Genomic DNA, 27,416 nt, shown 5'->3' with positions numbered 1-27,416 from the left:
TTGCATTGGCTCTCTGTTACCATGCCCGGATCTGACAAATCAGAGAAAAAGAGGGCAGTGTGAATCCGAGTTCTATTTCCGCCGGCTGATAATTCCCAAGCATGCCCAGAATGTCTAAGTGGAGGTCCCTTCTCAGAAAAGCTGAACGAAGGAGAGGAGTCAGAAGAGGACAGCGGTGAGGAAAACCAGAGGAAAGGGAAGAAGAGAAAGATTCTTAGCAGAGTTTAACGCCGCCTTGGGCCGCCATGCAGTGGGTGTGTGTAACGAGAAAAAGATTTCAGTTTTACAGTGAAGACAAAAAGGTGGGATTTTCAAAGCCCATAGAAATTAACAGGAATTGGGTATCCAAATCTCCTAGGCCAAGGTGAAAATCCCACCCAGAAAGATTTCCTCATCCACCTTCTGCACAGGATATTTTTTCACTGCTCATCCCAGGTTATTTGATAAAGCCACAAGGGCAGGTATGCCCTGTGGGGAGATGTGCAAAATGGGTCAGCAGGTGAAAAGAGAGAGCTTTGGCTCTAAAGCGATTGGCTTCCATCTGCATTTGTTAAGCTACTTGTTTTCAATACACTTGTTTGGCTGCACTGCGCAGCTTCTCCCTCTGCTGGAATTTCTGGTGAAGTCGCAATCAGGTGCCTGTGATGCCACTAAAATGACTGTGAAGCAACCAATCCAGCACTATGGACTTTAAGCAGAGAATAAGGAGAATGGAAGGTGCACGGGGGAAATATTTGATTAAACAAAAACAGTCAGATTCAAATATCCTTATTCATGTGGAGTAGTAATTTACTCCTCAAATAGTCGCATTGATTTCAACAAAAGCTACTTGTGCAGTAAGTTACTACTCCTGGGGAATGAAGGTGGAACAATCTGGCTCAAATACATTTGATACTTCTCAAAATGTAGGAAAGGCACAAAACCAAAATCTACTTTCCTAAGAAGAGAGATTTTAAAGTTTTCTATAGTATGAAAATCCTGCTTTAAAGCTGCTAAAAGCAACTTGCCCACAACTATTTGTGACCTTTTCTGCTTGTTTTCCACATTAGAAATTTAGATCTAGTTTTCCCTGTTCTCTCCTGAAAGATTCTGATGCGGACTGGAGAAGCAGCAGGACTAGGACATAACAGGTAACAACAGACAGAGCTGAGCAGCTGAGAGGGGCAGGGCTATTTAGTTAGACTGCTTAAATGTTAAAACCCATTTCATTCAAAAGGGTGGAAACACTTGGGAGAAAAGCTCTCTTTTGAAAGATACAACCTTCCTTCTTTTGCAGCCAGTCCTGTGGTGAGTGCTCCAGAACAAACTGACAAGACAAGATGAGATACTCCTGTTATTTCTAAAGGAGAAAGCAGGGAAAAGTCACCTTTAAAATAAACTATCAGGGTTTCCTTGTCTAGCAAAAAGAATACACAAAGAATTTCCCTTTTGCAGGTTATCTTTAAAAGAGAGACCAATAGATACAGGACAGAAGAGTGAGGCTAAAAACAGGTAGTAAAAGGAGAGAGAGTTAAGCGGGAGAAAGAAAAAGCAAAGAAAGATTAGGGAATTATTTTGAGGAAAGAAAAATAGAAGAATGAAAAGAGTGGAAGAGTAAGTGTGTTTGAGAGAGAAGAAGAGAGTGCAAAGGAAAGAGGCCTGCTTCAACTCCTCCCCCTCCCCCAGCTGCTGATCCCAAATCGGCTCCCAGAGTAACCTAAAGGCTGGCATTCAGTGAATAGCAGCTAGCCACCAGACTGTACCATTCAAACTTTCTGCAGGGGAAGGTGAACGCTGCTCAAAGAATTACAATTTAATCCAATATCCCTTCCCTAAAGGGACTACATCCAAACCTCAAACACATACACAATCCTAACGAATGACCAAACGAGTTTGTTGATTCTAAAGTGCAGTAGCTCTGTAGGTTTGGCTAGTTCATTTAAGTTGTTTTGACTTTGTCTGTTCCTGCTATTCCCATCCTAGCTGCCATCTCTCCCCCCAGCCTACCTTACCCCCCCTTCCCTTCCCCCAAGTAGTAAGGGTCTGGAAGAAACAGAGAGCTATGGAAGGGCATGCAGCAAGAGGGAAAAGACAGGAGAAGGTAGACACCCCTGTGCATCTTGAGTATTAGTCAGAGAGGTACAAAGCCAGGGGACCGGCTGCAGCCTCATGGGATTGTCCTGAAAAGATAACATCAGCTGTAGGAGCACACAAGGGGGGAAATGATCAATCAATGATCTGCGCTAACTCTGAAGAGCTATCCTGCAGCCTGTGTTATGCAGCAGTTCTTGACAGCTTCTACGGGAAAGGTCAGTGCTCTCAGGTCCTTCTAATCTGGACAGCCTATCCCCTCTTCCCACCTTTCAAGTCTGATTTCACAAAGATCTGGAGAAAAGCAAAAGGCTTTAGAGCCGCCAGGGCATGAGGGTGTGAGATGGTCTGGGACGCTGCTAAAATAAGGTGGTCAGTGTCAAACCTGATCATTCATGATCACTGTCTCTGTCTGTTTGCTGGGGTATCCAACAATGGAGGAGGGAAACAGCTCTGTGAATGTATCACTTACTGATCTGCAGGTAGGGTTTTGGGGCAGTGGTCTGAGTCTGAGGAGATTAGTCAAAGGGAAACATATTGCATCCGAAGAAGTGGGCATTCACCCACGAAAGCTCATGCTGCAAAACTTCTGTTAGTCTATAAGGTGCCACAGGATTCTTTGCTGCTTTTACAGAACCAGACTAACACGGCTACCTCTCTGATATTTTAAGTGATTGTTCTGCACTGATTAGGTACTAAAATACTGAGTTTTCTGAAACTTTGTGCTTGTTAGTACAAAACTGAGCCACTGAATTTTACATCCTTCCCCAAACAGGTGAAAGTTTTTTTGTTTTTTTTTTGGAAAGTTTTTTTTTTGCATATTAAGCAGAGCTGGGAACACTTTCCTAGTGTTCACCAATTTCAAGATACAATGAGAAGGGAAGAGAAAAGCCCCTTTTCATCAGCGCTGTATCACAAGTGCACAAGCCACTGAAAACGACTTTCTCTCAGCAAATTGTCAGAAAAGGTGATGAGAACTTGTGATGACTACTGCAAAAATGCACAAACCCACTCCAGGCCTGCTATTTGGTGAGATCGAGGAGAGGAACTTTTTGTTCCATTTCTTATTATGTTCCAAAACTATGACTTTTTCACTTTTGTTGCAAACACTTTACAACCTTCATCTGTGTGCTATAGTCACTTCATACTATATTTAATCAGATGGGGCAATGTTTTGCATGGTTACTGGCAGTAAGGTGACCAGATGTCCCGATTTTTGGGTCTTTTTCTTATATATGCTCCTATTACCCCCACCCCATCCCGATTCTTCGCACTTGCTGTCTGGTCACCCTAACTGGCAGATTGTTTGTTCTTCAACAGGCCTTTTATTAACACTGCTGGATTTCACTAGCTAATTGTGCTTGCGGTGGGAGCAATCACAGAATGGCAACTTTGGTATGCAGGCAGGGCTTGGGGGAAACGAAGTGGCTAGTATGTTTAAAAATACTGCTGGGCAAATGCTTTGTTAACATATTTACAGAATAATGTATCCAATTAATTTCATGAGATTTAATAAATAAATTAAATTCTAAATTATTTGCCACCTCTAGTTGTGTATGTGGCTGAATTGAATTCCACTTTCAATTCAAATGGATACATGCCAATTTTATACATATCAGGCACAATTTGCTCAGCAGTAGTATAAAACTAATTTCAAATTGCTAGCTGCAGCACTGGCCTGAATCTGTCTGTTACCCAGAGCAGCCATTTCCCCTGTACTGAACAGTGAACTGATGAAGGCCTTTGACTTTGTGTGGTAGCAAAGTGTCCCGCTTAATATGTGGTATATGGGGGAGGTTCCCCTTTCTGCTCTGAAAGCCATTAACATGGGAAGCCCTTCACTCTAGTGGGTACCACACAGCAGATCCCAGCACTAGCTCGGTTTGGGGTCCAGGCTCTGGCAACACCATCTCAGAGAGAGAGAGAGAGAGAGGGGCATGCAACTGGAGAAGGGATGAGAGAGTTGTCAGGGACAAGCAATTAGGGGTGGAAAGGATGAGATATGGAAAGGATCTGCAGAAAGAGCAGGAATGTTTCTTCTCAGACCTGTGAGTCTGCTTTAGTTTACCTGTGGATTAGGATGAGCATTCAGCAGGCTTTTGTGGGAGAAGGGAAATCAATACACTGTCTCAGGAAAATAACAGTGGACATTAAATTGGGAGTGGACATTAAAGTGAAGGAAAATAGACATAATGGCAATACAGACTGTGCACAAAGTTGTCTGATTTATCAGAGAGATTCCACTCTTCAGTTCAGAGCTCGGAGGCCAAATGCACTCAATTACAGCAGTGTAAATTTGGAGTAGCTCCATTCAACTCAGTGGAGTGGCAAGGATGCTGGTTGTAACCAAGAGCAGAATACGGCCTATGGCTGCTAGCACAAGTGACTTGTGTTTGCAAATCCCTTAGTGTATTCTCAGCCTGAGGTACTGGATATCAGCTGTGCAGCGCTCTATACTGTCAAGTACAAGAATTCAAAGCTCTTGAGACAGGTCTCCACAAATGAAATTGGCTTAAAATCTAACACATTTTGGTTTCTTTTTCTTTGCTTTCTGGTTTTTGAACCTCTGTGCTGTACATGGGTTCATGTTTTCAAGCTTGGCTCTGCAACCGTGAAGGCTAGGAATTTTCTTTGTCTTTCTTCCTTTTTTTTTTTTTTTTTTGGGAAAGCTGAGATTCTCATGTAATGACTTGGATCCAGGGACTGGTCCTTAAGAAAAAATACCAAATATTGCAAGATTTGCAACAGAATCACAACAGCTGGCAAAAATAATCTCTGGTAGTGCCAGAATCCTGTGCCAGAATCCTGTGAATCATGCTGAGAATACCCGTCTGGAAATCAAAATGATTCCCATCTGACTCAGTCAGTGGAAGAAGGAAATGACTCAAAACCTCCCTCACTCCCCTGGATGGCTGGGAATGGAATTGCCACTGAGGCCATGTGAAAAGAGTGCTTTGGGTCACCCTCTGGTGAACACTGACAATAATCCTGGTGGTATCCCTAGGGGGCCCTCAGCCATTTCTCCAATGGAGTTGTGGTAGCACGGCAGTGATGCCAGGGTGAGGGGCGTGAAGTCTGGAAAGTTTGCATTTTTTTTTTAAAACATGAAAAATCTTTCTACTGAAGGTAGGCAGCTGGAAACCTTCAGAAGCACATCTGAACTTTGTGAAGATGACTTCTGACCCTTCACTTTGCCACATGTTAAAGGAAATAATCTGATTTTGTGTAGGTAATTCGGTTCATGTGGTTTTCTTGGAGCTCTCCAGGTGAAGTTTGAGCTGCTTTGGCTGCAGCAGGGCAGCTTTGGAAGCTACAGGGAATGTGGTGGCTTTTCCCTACATGTATTGAGGGAAGTTTCTCCATCTAAAGAATTGTGAATAAACCTCTTTCATGAGAACCACCACCAGAAGGTGCGGGAAGGGCAGAGGCTGAAACAAAAGCAAACACATATCTTACCAACCTGAAAAAAGGCTTCTACTGGTGGGGGAAAGGACCTCCTCAGATCTGACATGACATTTAGTAAGATAAATGGGCCTAAGAAGTGATCCAGGGGAATGAGATTCTGATACAGTGTCACAGGGGGACTGAATTATAGCTGTGTACATTGAATCTTAAGTCTAGTCACTCACCATATGTTCTTCATCATAGTAAATAGACACCGTCAGCCACAAGTATTTTTAGGAACTGGTTGGTTAAGTCACTATTAATGCTGGAATATAATGTGATTGCTTAATGATTGAGAGTGCATGTATGTAAAATGCTGTTGTCTTTTTTATTATAATTAATAGATATCCCTTAAAGCTTTATAGACAATTTAAAAAATGGTGGGTTTTTATATTTTCATGTATTTAAAAATGTTATGATTGCATATTGTGCCATTCTAGTACCTAGAGTATTTGCATAGCAAACATTTTGCAATAGTGATTTAATCTCTGTAGAAATATGCAGCAGAATATTTTTCCAACTCTCAGTGTCAGTGGGGTCAGGATATAGTGCAGTTCACCTGAAGAATGGATTTTCTATTGGATGTAGGGATTAAGCTAAAAGCAAGCATGACTTAGCACACTCCCCTTTTCCTGCTTCTCTCATAGAAATAGGGAGTTAGACTGTGAGTTGGATAGCTCCTCTACAGCCATCTTGATCACTGTCCACCATGACTGTTGCAATAGCATAAGCCTCAAGCTTCTATAGAAACAGCCATTTAAATGTTAGCTTCGTATATAAATCATCAAGGAAATCTGTGGGAAATCTCCTATATCGTTCTGTGCACATTGCTTGATTCAGCTTTCATTTGGATAAATTCATTATACAGTTAAGTCCCTCCACTGACTTTTACACCTGGGAGTTGCCTCTTTAACAATGGCTACCAGCAATTCCACTGAAAACCACCAACTGCAGGCTAACTCTTATCTGTGGGCCAGATGTTGGCCTAGCTCTGGCTGCTCTGGCAATGCAAAGCAACAATAATGCTGGCTTAGATGGCCTGTGAAAGATTCCATTAGCATGGGGGATTCCTGAGTGATACCGAGCTGCTGTAGCTGCTCCTAAGCAAACTCCTTTTCTGGTCCTCAGTGTAGGGGGCGTGGCTGGGGAAATTTTTTTATAAGCTGGCTAAGGTGTAAAAATTTTGAAGGAAACTAACTCATTAGCATGATATGAAAAACAGGGTTCTAAATACAGAGAGAGAGAAAAACAGTCTTGTGGCTAAGGCATTGAACGGGATCAGGAGATCTAGGTACTATTCCTTGCTCTGCCACAGATTTCCTGTGCGACCTTGGACAAGCCACAGAATCTCTCTGTCCCTCGGTTCCCCATCTGTAAAATGGGGATAACAATACTTCCTTTGTCTGTCTTGCTTATTGTAGGCAGGGGGCAGTATTGCCTATTATTAAGTGTACCAGGCATTTTGCATAAGTCCCTGTTTTCACTTACTTATAACTTTGTCAAACTTCAACCATCTGGGCTGACATTTTCCATACTGGATGTCTGCCTCAGACTGAATTTGTTTGGAAAATTTCAGCCAAAACGGATCAGCCACTTCTGGGAACGAGGCTATGGAAAAATACGTTGTTTTGCTCATGTTAAATTCTTGAGACCTTTTCTCTGAAGAGCTCTAGCTCCCCTTTGGAGCAAGGACTTGAAATTTGGCAGGAGATGGCCTTTCTGTCAGGGATTGCGCCTTTGCCATCCCCATGAAAATCTGCCTCAATTTGGCCATGTTATAAGCCTTTCAAAAAATCGCAGTAATATCTATAAAAAGAACAGGAGTACTTGTGGCACCTTAGAGACTAAGGCCTTGGCTACACTGGCGCTTTACAGCGCTGCAACTTTCTCGTTCAGGGGTGTGAAAAAACACCTCCCTGAGCGCAGCAAGTTACAGTGCTGTAAAACGCCAGTGTAAACTGTGCCACAGCGCTGGGAGCTAATCCCCACGGGGAGGTGGAGTACCTGCAGCGCTGAGAGAGCTCTCTCCCAGCACTGGCGCCACAACCACACTCGCACTTCAAAGCGCTGCTGTGGGAGCGCTCCCGCGGCAGCGCTTTGGAGTTTCCTGTGTAGTCAAGCCCTAACAAATTTATTTGAGCATAAGTTTTCGTGGGCTACAGCCCACTTAATCGGATGCATAGAATAGAACATATAAGAAGAGTGTATATATACATACAGAGAAACCAAAGAGTCCCATCTCCCTCTTCTGCTCGTCTACCTATAGGATGACGATCTACTATTGCTATCAATTATTTCAGGTCTGTGCGGTTGATTCCATCCCTGTTGACAATGCATGTGGGTGTCATTTTGATGCCACATGATGGAATTTCTGTTTTTTCAGTTTGCATTTTTTTTAAAAAGAGCAAGGACATTATCCATAAAAACTACATTAAAATAACATTACTAAGGGCTTGTCTACACTACAGGACTATTTCGAATCTACTTAAGTCGAATTTGTGGATTATTCCTTAATAATAGTCATTTTTGTGTATCCATACTAAATACACAAATTCGACTGTAATCCACATTCACAGGGCCAGCTTTTTGACTTTGCACACTGCACTGTAATCTACTATCCCCCCCCCGCCCGCTGCCCATTTTTGTGATTGGATTTCCAAATGCATGCTGGGCAAAATGTGTCGTCATTGAACCGTCAAATCCCCCCCTCTCCCGCCCTTTGTCCTCCTTGAAAGAATCTGTGTTCGCGCGCCTCTCTCTGCCTCTAGCAGCGCACGGCGCCGGACCAGCAGCCAGGCCTCCCGCTCCGCTGCTGCGATCCTGCACTTATCAACTCCTCGCACATTTCTCGCCCACCTCCACACACCTCTTCCACAGCAGAGAGGGCAGCGCAGCAGGGGCGAGGCGGCGCGCAGAGCTCAGACCACAGAGAACAGTGCAGTCAAAGCAGTGCAGGGTGGGCAGTGGGTGTCATGGTGGGTGTGGGGTGGGGTTCATGGCGTGGCGGGGCGATTCGGGGTGGAGTGGCGTGCTGCAGGTGGGACCGCACAGTGTGGATAGTGCTGAGAATCTGGATGAGCGGGCGTGCACTTTCTTTGCGTGGTGCACTTTCTTTGAACCTGCTGACCTTGCTGTCCCCTGCCCTGCGCCCAGCAGCCTGCACACACAAGCGAGCCTGGCCCTGCCCCTCTGAGTACGCCCCACGCCAGACAGCTGGAAACCAGCGGAACCACTACAGCGTGCGGTCAGTGCAACGATGGGATGCTGTGTCATTCAAAGGGGATTGCTGTCGTTGAAGCAACCCTCTCAAAGGTGGTGACTGGACTGTCAGGCCAGCCATAGATGTGGCCGCGCCATCATAGATGGCTGCGGTGGGGCTCACTCGGGATTCCTGGACTCCTGGCGGGCTATACCCACCCAGGCCATCCCACCAGCCAGCCCACCAGGCCAAGGGGCACATTTGGTTGCTGCTGTGCTGTTTGGTGGTGCAAACCATGGTGGGCCACGGACGGGACAGCGGGGGGTGGGTTCAGGCGGGGGGCGGCGTGTGTGTTGTGTGTTCTGGTCTTCTTAGGCACCTCCTTCGGAGGCCAGGCATTCACACCACAAAAAAATAACGGGGATGGGCAGATGCTGGCTACAGCAGTGATCCTCGCTCCTGGGACTACGCCCCCTATACAGGCGCCTAGCCCTATACAGGACAGCCTTGGACACTGGAAAGACACTGTGAGGAACTCTGGTGGAGAATGAGTGGCAAGTGCAGAATGGTGGTGGAGTGTGCTTCGGGAGCGACTCAAGAGATGGACCTTCTGGACATCTGCTATCAATATGCCAATATGTGCTCTATCGCTCTGCTATTGCTGCTCTTGAGCTGCTGCTAGGCGGGAGGCCCGCAAGGAGGTGGGAGGAGGAAATCGCCTGGCTTTTGCATGGTTGAGGCACCCGTGCTGAGGAAGCGGCCTGCATCAGAGCGCTATGGCTCAGGCTTTGCCAGCGGGGGAGCCTGGACAGACCTGTGACTGTTTGTTGTTTTTGAGAGAGCCTTGAGAGATTCATTTCCAAGTTTTTTCCCATTTCCCACCAAGTTTTTAAAACTAAGGACATTTAAAAATAATTAATAATTTTTTACATTTCTGTTTGTTTTCTGTTGATTATTTTTGATTTCTGTGGGTTTCTAGTGACATGTGTGTGGTGGGTTTGGGGTTGGGTTTTAGTGGGGGGGTGGGTGGGTGGGTACGGTAGGGGTGGGGGGGGTGGGTTGGGGGGGGGGGGGTGGGGGTGGGGAGGGTGTGGGGGGAGGGAGGGAGTCGGTGGAAGGGGGGGAGGGGGGCTGGGGGGGGGGGAGCTACGGTCCAAATGCATGTGAAGGGAAGCCTGCCTTTACGGCATGGGACATGTGGGACAGGACCCTGCACAAGCATACACCTCAAGGAGACCAGGGGCACCTCAGGCCACAGACACCACTGGCATACCACACAGTGTCTGTGTGTGCAGACTGTGCCTGCAGTGCAGTTGCCCACTGCTGTAGGTGCTGTGTGCTGGCCTGTGGCATGGCACTGTGGGCTGCCAGCAGTGACAGAAAGTCTTCTGACAACACAGAACAGTGAACAACACAACAGCCACAGAACAACCGCTTTTAATAATACAAACACACAGTGGGGTTTGAACTTGGTGAATGGACTGGTACATTTTGGTGGTTTTGCACAGTAAAAATTTTAAGTGAGCTTGTTGTCTCTAACAAGCTGTAGTGCTGGCGAGGGCAGACGTGTGCTGCGGTGCAGGGTCCGTCTGTCCGTCCCTTTGGGTGAGGGGACAGGGACTTGGCGTTGGAGGCGACGGTTGCAGGCACACTGCTTCTTGCTCTCTCTCCTTGACTAGGCTCTCCTCCTGACTGCTACGTCGCTGCTGGTCTGACTTGCTCGGGAGCTCATTACTGCAAGCAGCGCATTTCCTGCCCTCCCGTTCCCTCTGCCTGCTGGTCTGCCCTTGCCTCCTCCTGCTCTCCTTGCTGGTCCCTGCCTCCCTGCTCTGCCTCTGCTCTGCTCTGCTGCCACATGCCCTCCTGGCCCTGGTTCTCTGCTGGCCTTCAGTTCTGCGTTGTCTTTTCTTTCGCTGTTTCCTGGCCAGCCTCTGCGTGGGGGATGGCGGGCAGTCCGGGTGTGATGTGAAAAAGGGTGGGCGAAAGGATGGTATATGTTTTCACAGAAAACATTGTGAACAAGAACAGTTAACAGGTGAAAAACACAGAAACAGTCAACAAGAGTAAACATCTCAGAAAGAATCCGAGAATCTAGTTCATTGGAATGAACCAAAGCACTGGAGGCGCCGCATAGAAAAGATAGCTGCATCCTGAGGCGCTGCGCTGCAGCAAGCCTTAGTGCACAAGCGTGCACTGAGTCTGTAGGCCTTACGCTGCAGCTGCTGGCCTGCTTAGCAGTACAGAGTGCTTATCAAGCTGTTACAGTGAGGTGCTCTCCTGCTGGAGGCAATGTCCAAAGCAGAAAGATGAAGCGTTATGCGCTTCCCTCCTGAGTCCTTCCACAAGACAAAAGTAGCTAAGCGAGGTCTGTTCTTAAAGTAAAACTCCTGTAGCGAGGGTCATTCTGTGCAAGTAAAAACTCTGTTGCGAGGGTCATTCTTAAGTCAAAAAAAAACTGTAGTAAAAGTAAGTTCTTATCTAAAGTAAACAATAGTATGCAAACACATCACTAAAAGTAAATTCCAGCCCACACACATTAGATGCACACCACGATGCAGCACTAGCTGAACAGAGACCGAGCGGTGACAGGCGCCAGTCCCCACAGAGGATGCCACGAAGCCCTAGAGTACGCTGCCCCTGCACCAGGCCCCTGCAGCGTGAGGCATTGGCGGGCCCTAATGGCTCTTGCTGCCAAAGCCCAGCTTGCCTCCTCTCCCAACCCAAGAAAGTCTGAGCTTTTTGAACTCTTCTTGAATAGTTTTTTGAAGCTTCCCTTTTTGCTCCATTTTTCATTGTATATATTATTATATAAAAATTTTTTTATATAGTTCCATTTTTATATATTTCTATTTTTTATATATATCCCTGTTTTTTATGTTTTTTCATTTTTTTCTTTTTTTTCCCTGATTCCCCTTCCGATTTCTGTTCCTGTTTCCCAGTCCGGGGCCGTCTGATCTGTGGGATTGTGAGAGGCCGTTATCCTGGCTGGGGGGGAGGGGAGTGAGGAAAGCGGGGAGGGGAAAAGTGAGCGGGACCCTTCCTCCAGGAACGCCTCCTGTCCCCCGAGGAGTCGCGATCCCCCCTTCGCGACTCACACTGAGAGTCTGTGAGTCCACCCACACGGGGCACCATCTGCTGTCCACCGTCACTGCTGGGGACTGGTCCGGTGCCCTGCCGGCTGCTCATGCAGCCCTCTGGGGCTGGGGCACTGTCTTGGCTCCTTGCTCTTTTGATCTTTCACTGATCTCGCTGCCTTGTCGCATCTTTGTTGCCGCCGCACTTTCCATTTCTTCTTCTGTATCCTTTCTCTTGATCTTTTTCTCTCTTCGGCGCGAGTTTTCGCGGTTCGCTCGTTCACCGCGTTCCTTCGCCTCCGGACCTCCAGTTGAGCAGCTCCTATCGTTGCAGGTGCTGCGGGCCTCTGCCTCATCAGCCACTCTCTGTCAGATTCCCTCCTTGCAGACCTGCATCAGCGAGGTGCGTCCGAACGGCTCCACTCTGGGGCTGGCCAGCTCGCAACGAGGATTCAAAATGTGTGACAACAGAGAATTGCGCAACAGACGAATCCAACCAACCACAGAGTGGCTGCTGACTGGCAAGCTCTCCAGAGCATCCTGCCATTGCTCGGCGTCCTGCTAAGTTCGAGTGGCTGCGGCCGAAGAGCTAAGTTCGTTAGCAGCGTTACCAAGCCTAAGCTCCCAAGTGGGTGGTGGAGTACCTTTCGGACTCCACCTGCCCTGTGGGAATTAAGCGAAAGAAAGTCAGGCCTAAGTTTGCAAAGTCTAGCACTCAAAACCAGGAAAATGCCAGAATTAAGGTTGCCTGTACATATGCACTATGTGAGAGTCTTAAATGACATGATTACAAACTATTTTTTCCACAGCAACCCTGCCCCATTCAGTGCACAGGACAGACAGTCCTCGCTTGATAAACTGCTAATTCAAGATTTTGTTTTCTCCTCCTTGTTCAGTATGTGGTCCCATGTATTATTTACTGTGTAGGGGCTTCTCAGGGCTACTGTAATATAATTATAATAAACCAATTAATAATAATTTTAAAAAATATTTACCCAGCCCTTATATTTCTTGAAAATCCAAGCAGCTCAGTGATGAAAAGAAATACATCTGAATGTTAAAATGAGTGTTTGAGACTGAGTTCACATAGCTGCACGGTTGTACTAAATGCCTTTAGAATGGTCTTGGTAGCAACATTTTCTGGAGTTTCATTGAAAAAAATCCATTTTTTTCCCCCCAACCCCCAATTATATTTGGTGAAAAATTCTGATGAATCGAAAAAGTATTTCCTATTTAAAAATGTTTTGATGGAAATGTTTCGGCCAGGTCTGGTATTTCCCTTCCTTACACTTCACTGATGAGCTTTACATAATGGAGTGCCATTGGAATAGCAGCACTAGAGATGTGACGTGCTAATTATCTGGGGCAATGGGGGAGGGGTGCATTTTGCTCCACATACCAGTATGTGGCTATATATTCCCTTTAATAGATATTCCTGTCAGGAGGTTCTGTTGTTTTATATCTTGTATTTTAGTTCAGTGCACATGAACTTTATTTAATAGATCTAAATCCCACAATAGGGTATCTTTTGTTGCATTGTCCCTGCTGGTGTATTGGAACAAACAGTTCCATAACCTCATGTCACAGGCTTGCAGCCCCGTACTTTATTTCTAGAGAGTCCAAACTCTGGACTGTCAGCCAGGGTAATTCAATTTCTTAAAAATAAAAAGCCGGGTGCTTGTTAGAAGGTGTCAGAGTTACGAGTGGAATGCAAAGATGTGCACTTTGCCCATGTGATGATGGGCCTCATGGAAACTTCTCCTACCCTCACTTTTACTGGGGCCAGTGGCAGCTTCCTGCATCATGTTTTTAGGTGCATTTTAGTACTGGTGAAAGGTGCTGGGCCGGTAACCTGGCAAACTGAAGTCTTCTCTTTAATCAAGGAACACGTATCTCACACACTGGCCCACTGACGTGCCTCAGCCCAATTCTGGAGGAACCATCCTCTAAGGATAAGATGGTCATTCCATCTCTAATCCCAAGTAGTCATTGTCCTCCTTGCTGATGTTACCCACCTCAGTGCTAACTGAAACCAGTCATGAGCGTGGTTTTGGTGATGTGTGAACCTCTGTGGACTGAGGCCATCAGTCAATTTTACAACAGCTACGGAACAGCTTCTAGATCAGGCCTGCACAACTCGTAAAGCGGCGAGGGCCACATTCTTCCAAAGAAAACAGCTGAGGGCCGAAACCTCCCGGCCCCGCGGAAACACCTGCCCCAGGGCCGCCCAGCCCTGCGGAAACAAACCCTTCTTCCCCAGCACCGCCCCACCAAAACAGCTGTGGGCCAAAAAGGAAGGTTGGGGGTGGGGAGGTGATACTTGATTTTAAATCAACCAGGGGCTCCCAGCTAAAGAGGTGGCTGGGAGCTCTCAGGGGCAAATTAAAGGGCCCGGGGCTCCGGCGGCTGGGGGAACCCAGCAGGGCCAGCTCTAGGTTTTTTGCTGCCCCAAGCAAAAAAAAATGTGTCTGCCCCCCTTCCCAGTCCTGGGTTCCCCCCTGCACCCCCTGCTGCCCCAGTCCTGGGCTCTCCCCCCACTGATCCACATCCCCTGCCGCCCCAGCGCTGAGCTTCCCCCTTTCCTCCCTACCAGTGCCCACCCTCCACCCTGCTGCTGCCCCAGCCCTGGGCTCCCCCCCACCAGTGCCCCCCCCCCACCTCCTGCCGCCCCAGCCCTGGGTCACTGGTAACTCACTCCCAGGGTGGGTCATTCAGCAGGAATTTTGGATGTGCACAAAACACAGACAGGATTGGTTCCCATATGGTTACAGAGCTGCAGTAAAGTGGAACAATTTTCAGCTTGTGTGATTGGAGGATATCTGGATGCATATTATAAGGCTGTCCTCCATAAATGAGGAAAAGTTGAGGTGCCTTTATTATTCTTTTGTTCCACTCTTTCTTTCTATGGGGAATTTGCTAATGCAATCTCACTGTCTTCCTTTCAAACAAACAAAAAGGCAATGGCTGTTGAAAATAGCAATTCCAGTCCTAATAAGCATTTCTTGCTCAATTTTATCCTACTTTTTCTACAGCAAGTTACAGTGGATCAGTATATTTGATTTGGGAGAAATGAAGTAAAAGCTGCCCAAACCGAGCTTGAGCACTCCTGAATTTTGAGGTGTTCAAATCTGGAAGGCAGGTGCTGGGGGCTGGGGGCTCCATGGGGAGCATGGCAGCAACTGTCTGGAGCTGCATGGAGCCAGACACGCTGGTCTGAATGGCACAGTAAGCGGGCTGGGGTTGGAGAAGAGGTAGGAGGTTCTGGGGGCAGTCAAGGGACAGGGAGCGGGGGTTGGATGAGGCAGAGGTTTGGAGGGGCAGTCAGGGGACAGGCAGCAATTGGATAGGCATGGGAGTACCAGAGGTTTATCAGGGGACAGGTAGGGGGTGGGGTCCTGGGGAAGTTGGGGAGATCTCAGGAGGGGGCAGTTGGGGACAAGGAGAAAGGAGGCTTAGATAGGGGCTGGGGTCCCAAGGGGCAGAGGTCCCGGGAAGGGGTAATCAGGGGACAAGGACCAGCGGTGCTTAGATAGGGGGTGGGGGTCCTGGGGGGCAGTTAGGGCAGGGGTCCGGGGAGGGGGCAATCAGAGGCTGCGGGCTGGGATTCAAAGGGCTCTGGGCTGCCGGCAGCCGCGGGCAGGCCTGTGCCCTTTCAATCCCAGCCGCGGCTGGGGATCTCTGCGGGCAGCCCAGAGCCCTCTGATTCCCTGCCGCAGCTGGGATTTAAAGGGCTCTGGGCTCCCCGCGGCTGCCAGCAGCCCAGAGCCCTCTGATTCCCTGCCGCGGCTTAGATTTAAAGGGCTCTGGGCTCTCCGCCGCTGCGGACAGCCCAGAGCCCTCTGATTCCCGGCCGCGGCTGAGATTTAAAGGGCTCTGAGCTCCCTGCTCCTGCAGGCAGCCCAGAGCCCTTTGATTCCCTGCCGTGGCTGGGATTCAAAGGGCTCTGGGCTGCCCGCAGAGCGCCGTGTGCGGGGGATTTAGAATCCCCAGGCGGGCCGCACAGTGAGGCTCCGCGGGCCGCATGCCGCATGCGGCCCGCAGGCCGTAAGTTGTGCAGGCCTGTTCTAGATGGTAGCCTATTACAGCTGGTATGGGTACTTCCACCTTTTCATGTTCTCTGTATGTATAAATATCTTCTTACTGTATGTTCCATTCTATGCATCCGATGAAGTGGGCTGTAGCCCATGAAAGCTTATGCTCAAATAAATTTATTAGTCTCTAAGGTGCCACAAGTACTTCTGTTCTTTTTGTGGATACAGACTAACACAGCTGCTACTCTGAAACCTGACCACCTTATTTCTGTTAATCTTCTGCATTGCAGGAAAGATGAACACAGAGGCTGTTGGGAATGAGACCTCTCCCACACCTAGTATCCTTGGATTCCTTGTAACCACCACCAAGTTGGTCCCACTAAGTCCTGTGGCCCCAGGGGAGAAGCCAGACCCTTTGCCTATTATCATCGCACTCATCTGCATCTTTGTCCTCCTGGCTACCTGTCTCATCTTCATCACTCTCTGCAAACCAGCAGCACTCGACCAGGCCCGCTATGGGCCACACGAGTGCATGCCCTACCACCCAGAGAATGCCAGTGAACCGCAGCTAAGGTTCTGGAAGCGACTGGGCTCCCTAAGGCGTTCCATAAACAGCTTCAGGCGGGCCCAGCCTGTCTCCCAGTGCCATCGGACCTGCTCAAGGATGCCACCAGCCACCCAGGATTGGGACTTCATGGAGTCCACTAAAATGTGACAGCTATTCTGCTGCAAAAAACAACTCACCTCATTGCACAAACACCCCATTCACTGCTGTCAATGAGATCTCAAATCGTCCAATACCACTCTGCGGAGCACAGAGTCAGGACAGAGACCTTGGGAGAGAAGAGTGGCAGCAATTCCCGTACCTATGGAAATCTCTAAAGGAGTCCCACAGCCCACAATGTGGGAGCATGAAGTTTGTAAAGACCGGCTGATGGAACCAGATCTCACCACTGTGGTACTGTTTCTTGGGGCCCTACAATCTGGAACTAACCAGCAGTGAGTGACATAAGACCAGCAACATCTGCTAGCGAAGCATTTGACAGAAGGCGCCACTAATTCTAAAGCTCCTCGGAAAGTGTCTCCCTGGGGCTAAGGTGTCTATTTCTCCAAGGTTTGGTAGTTTGAAGTTTCCCCCCATCTCTTTTACTATAACGCCCAAGGGGGTGCCCACGCCGATATTAAAAGATCTGCCCTCTCCTCACAAACAGAAGCATTAGGGTATGTCTACACATAACCCACAACAGTGGCACAGCTGCACCTCTGCAGTTGCTTTGCTATAGGGATTCAGTGAAGACACTACCTAGAACAACAGGAGGGGCTCTCCCATTAGCGTAGGTACTGTGCCTCCCAGAGTGGCAGTAGGTAGGCCGACGGGAGAATTCTCCCATTGACCTAGTGCTGTCTAGGGTCAGAGGGGTACATCGGTTTAACTGTGTCACTCAGGGCTATGGATTTTTCACACCCCTGAGCAACATAGTTATACCGACCTAATTTCCTAGTGTAGACCAGGCCTTAGCCATTACAGCTCTTAGTTAATGGAGAACAGAAGCTCTCATAGGTTTTGCCAAAGTCAGATTAAAAACCCCAAATGCACCTGTAGGACCATGTACTTCTTCATACATAAAACAGCTGTCTACGTCAGGTGTGGGACCGTGGCTAAGTGGCCATATTCAGTTCACTGTATATACCCTGAGCCAGTATAGATGGAGGGAAGCAGAGCCAGTGCAAGGCACTGTACTGAATTTGCAAGGAGGTGATGGGAGGAAGTGCCTTGCAGGTGCTGCGTTCAGACCAGATCTCCCTTCAAACATTCAGCACTGGCTGATTCAGGAGTGGCACTTGGGCTGCTACCATTTTAAAGTTTGTTCTCTGGGACAAACAGGTCATGTTTGCCTGATGCTGAGCCACAGTGTCACGTACCCCCATCCCCACCAACGCCACCCTGCAATGCTGTGATACATCACTGTCACCTTGGATAACATAACATGCTGATGTTGTGTCAGTCTGGATGTTTTCTAGGAAACAATATTGTCCCTCAAACCTCACTTGCAACACGTGTGCCATTTTAAAAAAAGGACATACAAGCTGGGCTCCAAAGGGTGCTGTTTGATCTCCCTTTGCGGTGGATGGCCCCTGGGCTTTGTGAGGGAGAAGACAAAGAAGGGGAAAAAAAACTAGTGGGGACACTGGATCCCTCTCTAGATCACAGAAAAAAGGGAGCTCATTAACCCCCTCCCCAATTAAAACATTTTCTTGTTTTACTTATTTGCATTCACTTATTTGCACCATCTGCTTTAAGCACTAACCTTTAATACTAGTAAGGAAAGTGAAATAAATGCTATTCTAAGCATTCCTGCTGGAGGCCTTAAGAATTTCTAACACTGGGGTCCGTGGGATCTTGTGTCTTTTAACCACTAACAATGCCCCTTTCTGGGAAATACTGAGAAATGGAGCTCGAGAATGGGTTGAAGAGGATGTGAAATTGTGTTACTTCAGTTTTAATATGTGTTTTGAATATTGCAACTAAAATATCCAGGGTTCCTGTTTCCTGGTCTGAAAGGGGTAGGTCCAAATGACACCCACGGGGAGATTTCACAGATACCTCAGAAGGTGCTGCTTGGTTTCTTTTGAAGAATGTTGGGTAAGTCATGTAACATCTGTAACAAATGACTTGGGCAAGAGAGCAACAGTCTCACTGGCTAACAAACACTGCATCTAAGATGAGTGACCCAGAGTAAAGCTATTACAGAAGTGTATTCTTTGAATTGACGTGTATTCCTTTTAAGCAGATGTATTCCTTTACGTTTTTTATTGTATTTTACATTTTCATGCCTTTATAAGCGTATTCTTTTAGCCGGTTTATTCTGGAATTGGGGCCTCATTATAATTCTGTAATGATTTGGAGTTTGTGCATGGAAAATGTCTTCTCTCAGCTGGCCTATTCCTAAGCAGGTGTGTGCTACATAAGCTCGACTGCACTCACTCTCTGTTCACCACGTAATGTTTATGTACTCATCCCAATGATAAAATCCGTAGGTTGTTATACATTTCTATGTAATCATGGACTCCACAAATCTCTTCTGAAAAAAACACTTCAATAAATAAGCAGCAGGATCAGGTAAACATGCTTGTGAATGCATTAAAAGGGCCTTTGGAGGGTTTCAACCACTGGCAAGTTGGCTGTGCAAGGATGAGCCCCTCATTTCTGCTGCGAAGGACATATGACTGGTACGGTAATCTGCCTTCCTGTTTACAAGAGGTTCTCTAAAAATAGCAGTATAAAAAATAGCACGTTAGTATCTTAGGGCCAGGTTTTCCAAAAAACTCCACACCCGACCGCTCCCATTTAGCTACTTAAATAAAGTGGCCATTTTTTTCACAAGTGCCCAATGCCTAGCAATGGAGCAGTGCTCTTTCCAGCTAGCATCTTGAGAACAATGAGACCTGTTAGGTTCCCATTTAGCCCTAAGGGTTCATGACACACAATTTAAAACACAGGGAACCATTAAGGGAAAGGAAAATGCATCTTCTTTAACTTACTCAGCTGTAAACATTTATTTTAAACTAAACCCACAAAATTATTTGTTTCCTGGATTTGTTTATATCATCACTCTGCCATCATTTAAACCCAGTTTAATGTATTTCATTTCCCTTTGGTTTTGTTTCAGGGAAAACAAGCTTTCCTGGAAGGTCATTAAAGCCTGTTTTACAGGCAAATTCTCTGAGGTTATCACCTTCTTTTCTTTCCAGACTTTCATGTGCATTTCATTTCAGGGAATATTCTAGAAAACATCATATTGTCTTCTGTAGGAAAGCCGTGATACCAGGTTCAGTTTTGTTTCCTAGTTATTATTGCGTTCCTCCACAATATGTTATTATCCAAAAGACAGGCAATCAGAACAGTTTCTGCATAAACACAGGGCAATTGTCAAGCATGTATGTTCCTTCTGTTTAAAAACATCTTTTGATTTGCAAACATATTTTTGTTTCAAACTCATCAAAAGGGGCTAATCCGCGTGATGAGACAGGAGCCTGGCAAGTTTGATTAGGAAAAACAAAATAAAACATACTTTCAAGGTAAAGCATGATCAGTCTATGCTCATCCAGAGCAAATGCAGCAAATGAATGAAAACAGGGTTAAATTATGGGATTGTGCAGACTACCTGACTTCCCGAATTCCCGTAGGGGGTCTGAACAGCATCACTACATTACCCCGAAGCAGAAAGTTAATGCTGTGGCTGCTCCTCCAGAAGGGAGAGGGCTGGTTGCAAAGATGGGGGGAAAGTCCTCGGCACCCACCAAGGTTCCTTTGTACTTCCAGAGTGGCACAAAAGAAGCCTGTAGGCTGGCCTATGTGGGAAACTGAGGATTCCCCTTGTGTGGGCGAATGCTCAGCCCTGCAAAACTTGCACAGTGAGCTTTAAACCACCTGTTCCTCACTTCCTGGTACAGAGGACGTGGCCAGTGCAGCAGGGGCAGAGGTGGAGAACAATGTACTTCAGCAATCCTGGGCCAGCAGAACAGTCCCCAGTCCCTGGAAGTGAGAGGCTGCTCTAACTTCACCGGGGCTGGTTTGTCCCCTAGCCAACCTTAAGATCAGGACAGGTGGAGAGAAAATGCATTACGAGAGCGCTTCCTTGGGCTTGAGTGCAGCATAATTATTCTTGGCCTTTGCCTGGAAGTGGGAGTCGAAGAGGAGTGTGCAGGTGTACGTGAACACACACTCAAGAGAGGGACATTTCTACCCTTACCCATAAGAACCTGGGAGTTACAGGTGTCCAAGTACAGACTGGTCACTAGCCCCATAACTAAGAGTGTCGTCATTATTCCCTCAAGACAATCAGACATGCTTTGCAATCTCTTCCCCTTTCGTCCATGGAGGCATCCATTTTTTACTGATTATATCTTTTAAAAGTTTGCTTCTGGATGCGGAGCTGAACTGACAGCCTGGAGAGCAGGGTCCCATATGAATTCAGAGATCAGGCAAAACATGGGCAGCAACAGAGCCCAGTACTTCTTCCTACACTGCCCTGGCAATGTGACTTGACCCTGATCTAGAGGGATCAGCTCTAGGGTAAAAGAGCAACTTAGTCTCCAGGCCTGTTCAATCCTTGGATTCTCTACCTATGTATTTAGATGTATATGCACAGAATAAAAAGGGAACCTACTGTTATGCTCTGAGCACACTGGCATAATTTAAGAACTACCCACATCAGAAATAACACTGCAGCATAGCTAAGGCGCAGCAAAGCCAGTCAGCATAACCCAGAACCAGGCACATAAAAAGCTAAAATTCAGACAGACAATCAAGAGCACCATTTGTGGTGATTTTTTTTCCTGGTAGGGTCATATGTCCACTAGGAACTACTCAGACGGAACTACTTTCACAAATGGCACCCTTGATAAGGGCCATCAGATGATAGTGACTTTCAGTTACTACCAACCTGGGTGGGATTCAACTAGTGACCAACAGGTGAAAGGCTCCACTATTTTTTTCCCCAGTGAATCACTTTGCCATCTCCTTCTCCCTCCACGTGACAGGGACAAAGCCCTGTCACCTCACTGCCCCTTTTCCAGCACTAAGAGATGCATTCAAGGCATAAGAAGGCCTCACAGAGCATACTGCAAAGACTCATTGGTGCCCACTCCAGAAAACATTTGGATTTGAAGTGAGGTTGGAAACCCTCAGAGACTGAGTGAATACATGCATTCATTCCCGGCTCATTCAGCCATTCAGCTCTACTGATGGCTAGTTCCAAAGGGGAAACAAAAATAAAAATGAGACTCCAAACTCCTCTCTCTCTGAAGACTTCTATATCCTCTCAGCCTCTTAGCTCACTGGGAGGAGAGAAAAGACACTGCAGCCTCAGCCAGTGTCGCAATGAAAGCGGCTCTGTTCTGGGGCACTAGCTGCCTGCTATTGAGGTCTGTCTCCTTTCCCTCCTCACCATGGAAAATGTTACTTTACCCAAGCAGACTGGAAACTTGCAGAGTGCAGCTCTGCTGCTGCTGTGTCCTTAGCCACATATACCAGCTGGGCGGGAAAGAGAAGAAAAGCCAAAGAAAGAGAAAGGAAGAGGCTTTCACAAGCAGAGGTTTTTTCTCAAGAAGTGGGGCGAAGCAGATTCCTGTTTTTTCTCTTCCCGGGTTCCCTCTCATTCCATGTCTCTGCTCAGCATCCAAAAAATGAATGACATAACTTGCCTAGCTTCCTCTCTCCCAGCCTCTCTCTGGTGTTTTTAGTCCATCAAAGGAGAGGAAGGACTGGCTAGTGAGTGTACAGTATAGAATAATCCTAGACTAGCAGGGAGATGGATCATGGCCAGAGGTGGAAAGACCTGTTAAGTTCTATACATCTGTGTCTTTCCAGCTAACAGTCTGAACGTCGCAAGAGGGAAGGGAGGTTAGATTTCCTTTCACACAGTAACACTCTTCCTTTGGAGCCTGAGGAAAAGGAGGGATACATGCCTGCACTATGCTGCTGGAGTCTGGGATGTTCTCAGGTACACTGGCCTCATAACTGCTCTGAAGGAAGATAGGCCGATTGTCATTGACATCTAGTACAGTGATGTGCACGGTTGCTGTCCCAGTCCGCCTGTTCCCTGTGGGGCCATTGTCTGTGAAGAACAGAAAACACAAGGGGGTCCATCTCACCTCTCTCCGTCTCACAGACAGGAAGCACATAGTTCTCTTGTCAGGTGTTGACTATTCGTTGAGGATTACATTTCTACAAGATGAAAAGGCCTTTCCTCGTCTTACGCCAAGAGGTGGGCCATAAATGAGGGAGCTCCAATTCTGCCACACCTTCCACAGGGAAACAGACTATGGCATCATAAAAAATGCACACACACCTATATGCTACATGGAGTGGCCAATTAATCACCCATTAAACAGAAACTGTGAAAAGTAAGAGGCCCACATTTTCTCTCTCTCTGCCCCCAAACTCTCTTTTCTTCTTCACCTTCTCTGCAATTTCAAAATCCATGCAATTATTTTTCCTTTTTAAGGCAAATGTTCTTTTTTAATTAACCAAAAGAAAAATAGGAAAACAGCATCAGATGCCCAGCTCTGATGCAGCAGCATAAATCAATATGCATGACAATGCAGGAAACAAAAAGATGGCATGAAAATGAGTTTGGTTTCAAGACTCCAAGGGGTTACCATGAGCAATGAGAAATAAGAATTTAACATGTTTTTAAAAACATACCTTAACACTTATCAGTTTTAAATACAGCAAACTGGGGGCCAGGAGACAACATGGAAAGACAGACACCCTGATAACTGCCTGAGGATCAGTGCTTATCCTTTGTTATTTCAGAAATGGTCACTAAATATCCAGCTGACTTGTATTACCAAGTGCCAACGTAACTCTACATGGGGTTCTTTGGAGATGGGAGGAGACAGAGGAGTTCCCTCTGCTTCTGTAGCTAGAAGAGGGCCAAAATCCATAAGAGGGAGATATTATTATCCACAGCTGCAAACACTGGGAACTGCTGGTCTCCTAATATTGTTCCGCCCCCTATATCATCTGGTTTTCACGTGCATTCCAACAATTTTGTGGTCTATAGAAAATTCCTACCTTGTGATTGATCTCCCCTTCCAAAGAATGCCAAGGCTCCTATAAACTAACACAGCACTGTAAGCCCTTGGTGATCATGGCCAGAAAATAGTTGGCACTGAGTCTCTTTGATCATGCCAGCTGGCTCCACAGTGTCAACTGGCAGTAAGCGAACCAGGTTTTGGCCTGGCACTTTCAGATTGATCTTGTTGCACCCTAACTGCATAGTGAATATTTTCATTACAGCAGGATATACAGTAACAAGAGCTTGAACTGTTTCCTTACCTGAGGGAGGGCTTTTCCCCCCAGATCACAGTAGAGCAGTACAGGGAAAGCCCTGGACTGAATGAACACAAATAAGGAATCCCTCTGCCACCCAGTAAAGGCAGGTCCCTCCACACGGGCTGAGATACATTAACAGAAGTGGGATATGAATCATTATTATTAAAACACATCTACTGACATTGGTTTACATGGTGCTGGCAGACAGTTCTCTCTCTCTCTCCAATACACCCCAAAGAAGACTTGTATATAACCTAAATTGTTTGCTTGAATAACAAACAAAAAAAAACTGAGGGAAATCCTTACCTATGGCCTCCAGGACTAGGGTATATGATGCCATAGTTTCTCTGTCGAGATTCACTACTGTTCTGACCACACCATCTCTGAAGCCAACACTGAACTTACCATCCTGATTTCCACCTGCAGAAAGGCAAATGAAAATGTTTCAAAGACAGAGCGAGAAAACAGACACAAATTAAAACCTAACCTAATATTATTGGGAAAACACCACAGTAAAACCAACGAATGCTTTCTAGTTATGGCTCCAACTAATGGATGACAACATAATTATTACACTGTTTGGCTCTTGAAAGCTGTTGGGAAGACATGTTTTTAAAATCATTATTGCACAACATTGTCTTGTACCTATTCTGCCAGATCACATGAAGAAAGTAGTCTCCAGGATACTGGATAGGGTAACACAACCAAATTATGTCAACTGTATGAAACATAGCACATTTTCCACAACCCTCACGGCTGCCCAATGTAATGCAATTAGTTCAGTCCCTCACACTACTCAGCGCAACACATTGCTACCCAAGTAACAAGCCAAATGTCACAATGCTATGGATTAATCAGTGCAAACCACCACAGCATGACCTGATCTGTGACTCAGTCAGATATACCAGAACAACTCCGTATCTGCACTCTTTGGAAGAGGATGGGAGTGTTTTATATGGTAAAGAATGAACAGGCCAATAACTGCTAAAGTAAACAGCTCCCTTTTCCCCATCCCTCCAACTACTGGCCGAGGGCCTTTATTAGACAGGTTACAGCCCAACACAGGTTATAGGGAATGCTGTGCTAAGCTAAAAAAGTCCAAATGGACACTTTTGGCTTCTGAAAAAAAGTGGGTCATTTCATACAGTTTTCATAGTGTCCATGGGGAAACACATATGTATTTTTTTCTTGCTGGACCATAAGGGCTGTGGGACAAAACATAGTGCAGCTATAGTAAGAAGAGTGATCATAATGTGATGTTACTGGTTTTTCTGTGTTTCCCTCTTCATGCCCAAGTCACAAGTGCTCACTTTGCAAGTCAAAGTACTGGAAGGGATTTTTTTTTTTTTTTAACTGCAGGTAGAGAAAACTCAGCTTGGGATGTGAAGACCAAGTTTTGGGGTTTATTTTTGGCCTTTTTCTTCACTTTCAGTATTAGAGATTCTGCAACTAGAATTCAACTGACTATTTTGGTGATGGCGCACAAGGCAGATTAGAATCCAGTTTGCTCTCCCATCACTCTGTTGGCTCTGCAGTATTAACAGAAATAAAAGCATGTTTGTTTCAGTAATGGGAGCAGATTTGACCTGGGAGGGGGGAATATAGTATTTTGTATAAGAAGGTGCTATTTTTACAGACATGCTTCCAACCATAAATGCACTTTAAATTAATTGTGCCTTATGACTTAGTTGCATATCTCACGGCTGCAGTAAGCCAATCCTTTTGCTTTTATGATGCTGAGAGGGAAGATGTGGCAGAAGGAGAACTGAAAAGAGTTCTGGTTCTGATTTCAATCAAAACCATATGAGTGAGAATCAGAATGTATAAGAAGAATGCAGAGAAGTAATGCAGGTACAGCACTTCTTTCCCGGCTAAAGGACGAGACTACTTAATAGCTAAAGCTAATATAAAGCTAAACAAATTTGGGGCATCATCATCATTTCTGTACAGAAGAGGGCGATAATGCACAACGTTTGGAACCTCTGGAGAAAGCTTTTTGGAAGCGTGAACAACAAACTTTCTGTCTTGTATATCAGAACGACACAGCAAACTCTTCAGAGAGCACCATCTCCAATAACACCTACAGACACCACAACAACACTGCCATCGAATAGACAAGCACCACTTCTGCAAACCAAAACATCCTTCTCCACCTCTCCCATACAGAACACATCAGCACATTCACACTCCCTCTAGCTCCTCTGTCCCCATGCCATTGCCAGCATTCCCACTCCACGGGGGTGGAGCCATCTTAATAAGAAGTAGTCTCAAATGTCTATTTCCCCATCCCTGGGTGTCACTGGAAGTTGTGGCCAGCCGCAGCTCATACCTCCCCTCCAGAGGGTTTGGTCTACTCAGTGCTAGGAATAGTTGGAGTTATGACAGGAGTATTCCAGAAAAACGGGAGTGGAAAGGAACCTGAATCTAACAGCTATATCAACGGTGCCCTACGAGATAGGAGGTGGCACATTTTCATGTCATCTTCCATGCCTGCCTGAATACAGCTCCCTTGGCAATGCTTCACCTGACCTTGCAAAGGAGACCAACAATTCCTGCTTCAAGCCCTCATGCTCATGTTGTGCAGACACACACAGCTGATTACGCTTTCAGGTTGATGAAGCATAGATAATTCTCAGCCTCAAACAGTTTTTCAGTCATTTGCAAAGCATCATAGGAAAATGTAAGCAAATCAGCCTTGCAAAGCAACAGCAGGATGAAAAGCCCCTTTGGCTGTCTGATTTGCATATGTTTTACCCACAGTGCTTTGCATCATGACTCTGGAACAGGTCTAAGGATGGATTGATGTTCTCCACTGCACAGAGATTAACGGCACAGCCAAGATATATCAGAGATAAGAAGGCATAGGAATATTTGGTACCAGTGATGAAGTAACTGAGCTCAGCATTCAGACCCACATCAGCGTCAGTGCAGTTCAGACGGACCACTTTGAAGTCCCGGCGTATGTTCTCAGGTAGGGAGATGTTGTGGACAGCTGGGAAGAAGGTGGGGTTCTCATCATTCACATCCAGAACTGTAACAGATAACAGAGGGTCAAATATGCCCCTTGCCTATGCACCCAGTCTAGTCTGCTGTTCTTAAAAGGCCACTGCCATCTACCAAGCTTTCAAACAGATCCCTTCACTAGTGACTGTTCTGAACTTTCAATTTTTACAATTCCTTTATTGTTATTTATTATTTGTACTGAGGGGTTGCCTAGAGGCGCCACTCGGATCAGAACCCCATTATGTTAGGTGTTGTACAAACACAGAATGAAAATACCATTCCTGCCCTGAAAGGCATAAAAGAGTTCACAGTACAAGTAGATACTCAATCAGCACAGGACAGGATTGGTTCTGAGGGACAGACATACAGAGACAGTTCCCATTGCTTCCCAGGGGAGGAGGGAAGAGAATCTGGAGCCTAGAGGTAGATGGCCTAGCCATCTCCTGGTGCATGGCAGAGAGGATGCTAGGGCTATAGGTGCAGACAAAGATCCTTCCACATGTCCCTGCCAGCAGGTATATGGGATCTTGGGGAACAATTACCACACGGGTGGGGTGTAAAATAAACTTTATTAAGAAAATACAAAAACAGGGAAAATTCAATAGTGAGGGGTATGGGTTGTTAAGGTAGACAATTGGGCAGGGGTTTCTTTTTTGGTAAACAGTAAGGGGGTTTCAATAGTGGGGTACAACACAGTAGGATACAATACAGTGGGTAATCAGTTAACACTGAGGTATGAATGTAACAAGTAG

At 46.4% G+C, this 27,416-nt stretch overlaps 2 protein-coding genes across 23 annotated transcripts in view; one reads left to right on the top strand and one right to left on the bottom strand.

The window, feature by feature from the left end:
* Positions 1-27,416, bottom strand: part of CDH23 (cadherin related 23) — a 509,234-nt gene that overhangs the window by 129,743 nt on the left and 352,075 nt on the right. For 19 of the 22 annotated variants that reach the window (XR_005582753.1, XM_039481214.1, XM_039481216.1 and 16 more), the window contains 3 exons: positions 26,540-26,692; positions 23,968-24,081; positions 22,290-22,438 (listed from right to left, as the gene is read on the bottom strand). Coding sequence is in view for 20 of the 22 variants with exons in the window: in XM_039481214.1 (XP_039337148.1) it covers positions 22,290-22,438; positions 23,968-24,081; positions 26,540-26,692 (416 nt within the window). In the remaining 2 variants the exon portion in view is untranslated. Of the gene's footprint in view, positions 1-18,907; positions 19,086-19,555; positions 19,728-22,289; positions 22,439-23,967; positions 24,082-24,306; positions 24,404-26,539; positions 26,693-27,416 lie in introns of those variants that run through there. The other 3 variants (XR_005582754.1, XM_039481221.1, XM_039481212.1) reach the window with 3 other exon arrangements.
* On the top strand, positions 2,016-18,668 carry C7H10orf105 (chromosome 7 C10orf105 homolog). The gene is made up of 2 exons (XM_039481224.1): positions 2,016-2,288; positions 16,109-18,668. Exons 1-2 carry the CDS (start codon positions 2,213-2,215, stop codon positions 16,531-16,533), a joined length of 501 nt encoding a protein of 166 aa, XP_039337158.1. The 5' UTR covers positions 2,016-2,212; the 3' UTR covers positions 16,534-18,668.

The sequence above is a fragment of the Mauremys reevesii genome, linkage group 7, assembly GCF_016161935.1.
Source record: "Mauremys reevesii isolate NIE-2019 linkage group 7, ASM1616193v1, whole genome shotgun sequence".
NCBI classification, from domain to species: domain Eukaryota; kingdom Metazoa; phylum Chordata; order Testudines; family Geoemydidae; genus Mauremys; species Mauremys reevesii.
This window is presented reverse-complemented; position numbering and strand designations above follow the sequence as displayed.

What these genes read in the sequence shown, in the direction of transcription:
- C7H10orf105 (XM_039481224.1), top strand. Translation starts at nt 2,213, where the DNA reads ATGATCTGCGCTAACTCTGAAGAGCTATCCTGCAGCCTGTGTTATGCA. An exon ending in TGACAGCTTCTACGGGAAAG is followed by an intron (nt 2,289 to 16,108) that starts GTCAGTGCTCTC and finishes TCTGCATTGCAG; the next exon opens with GAAAGATGAACACAGAGGCT.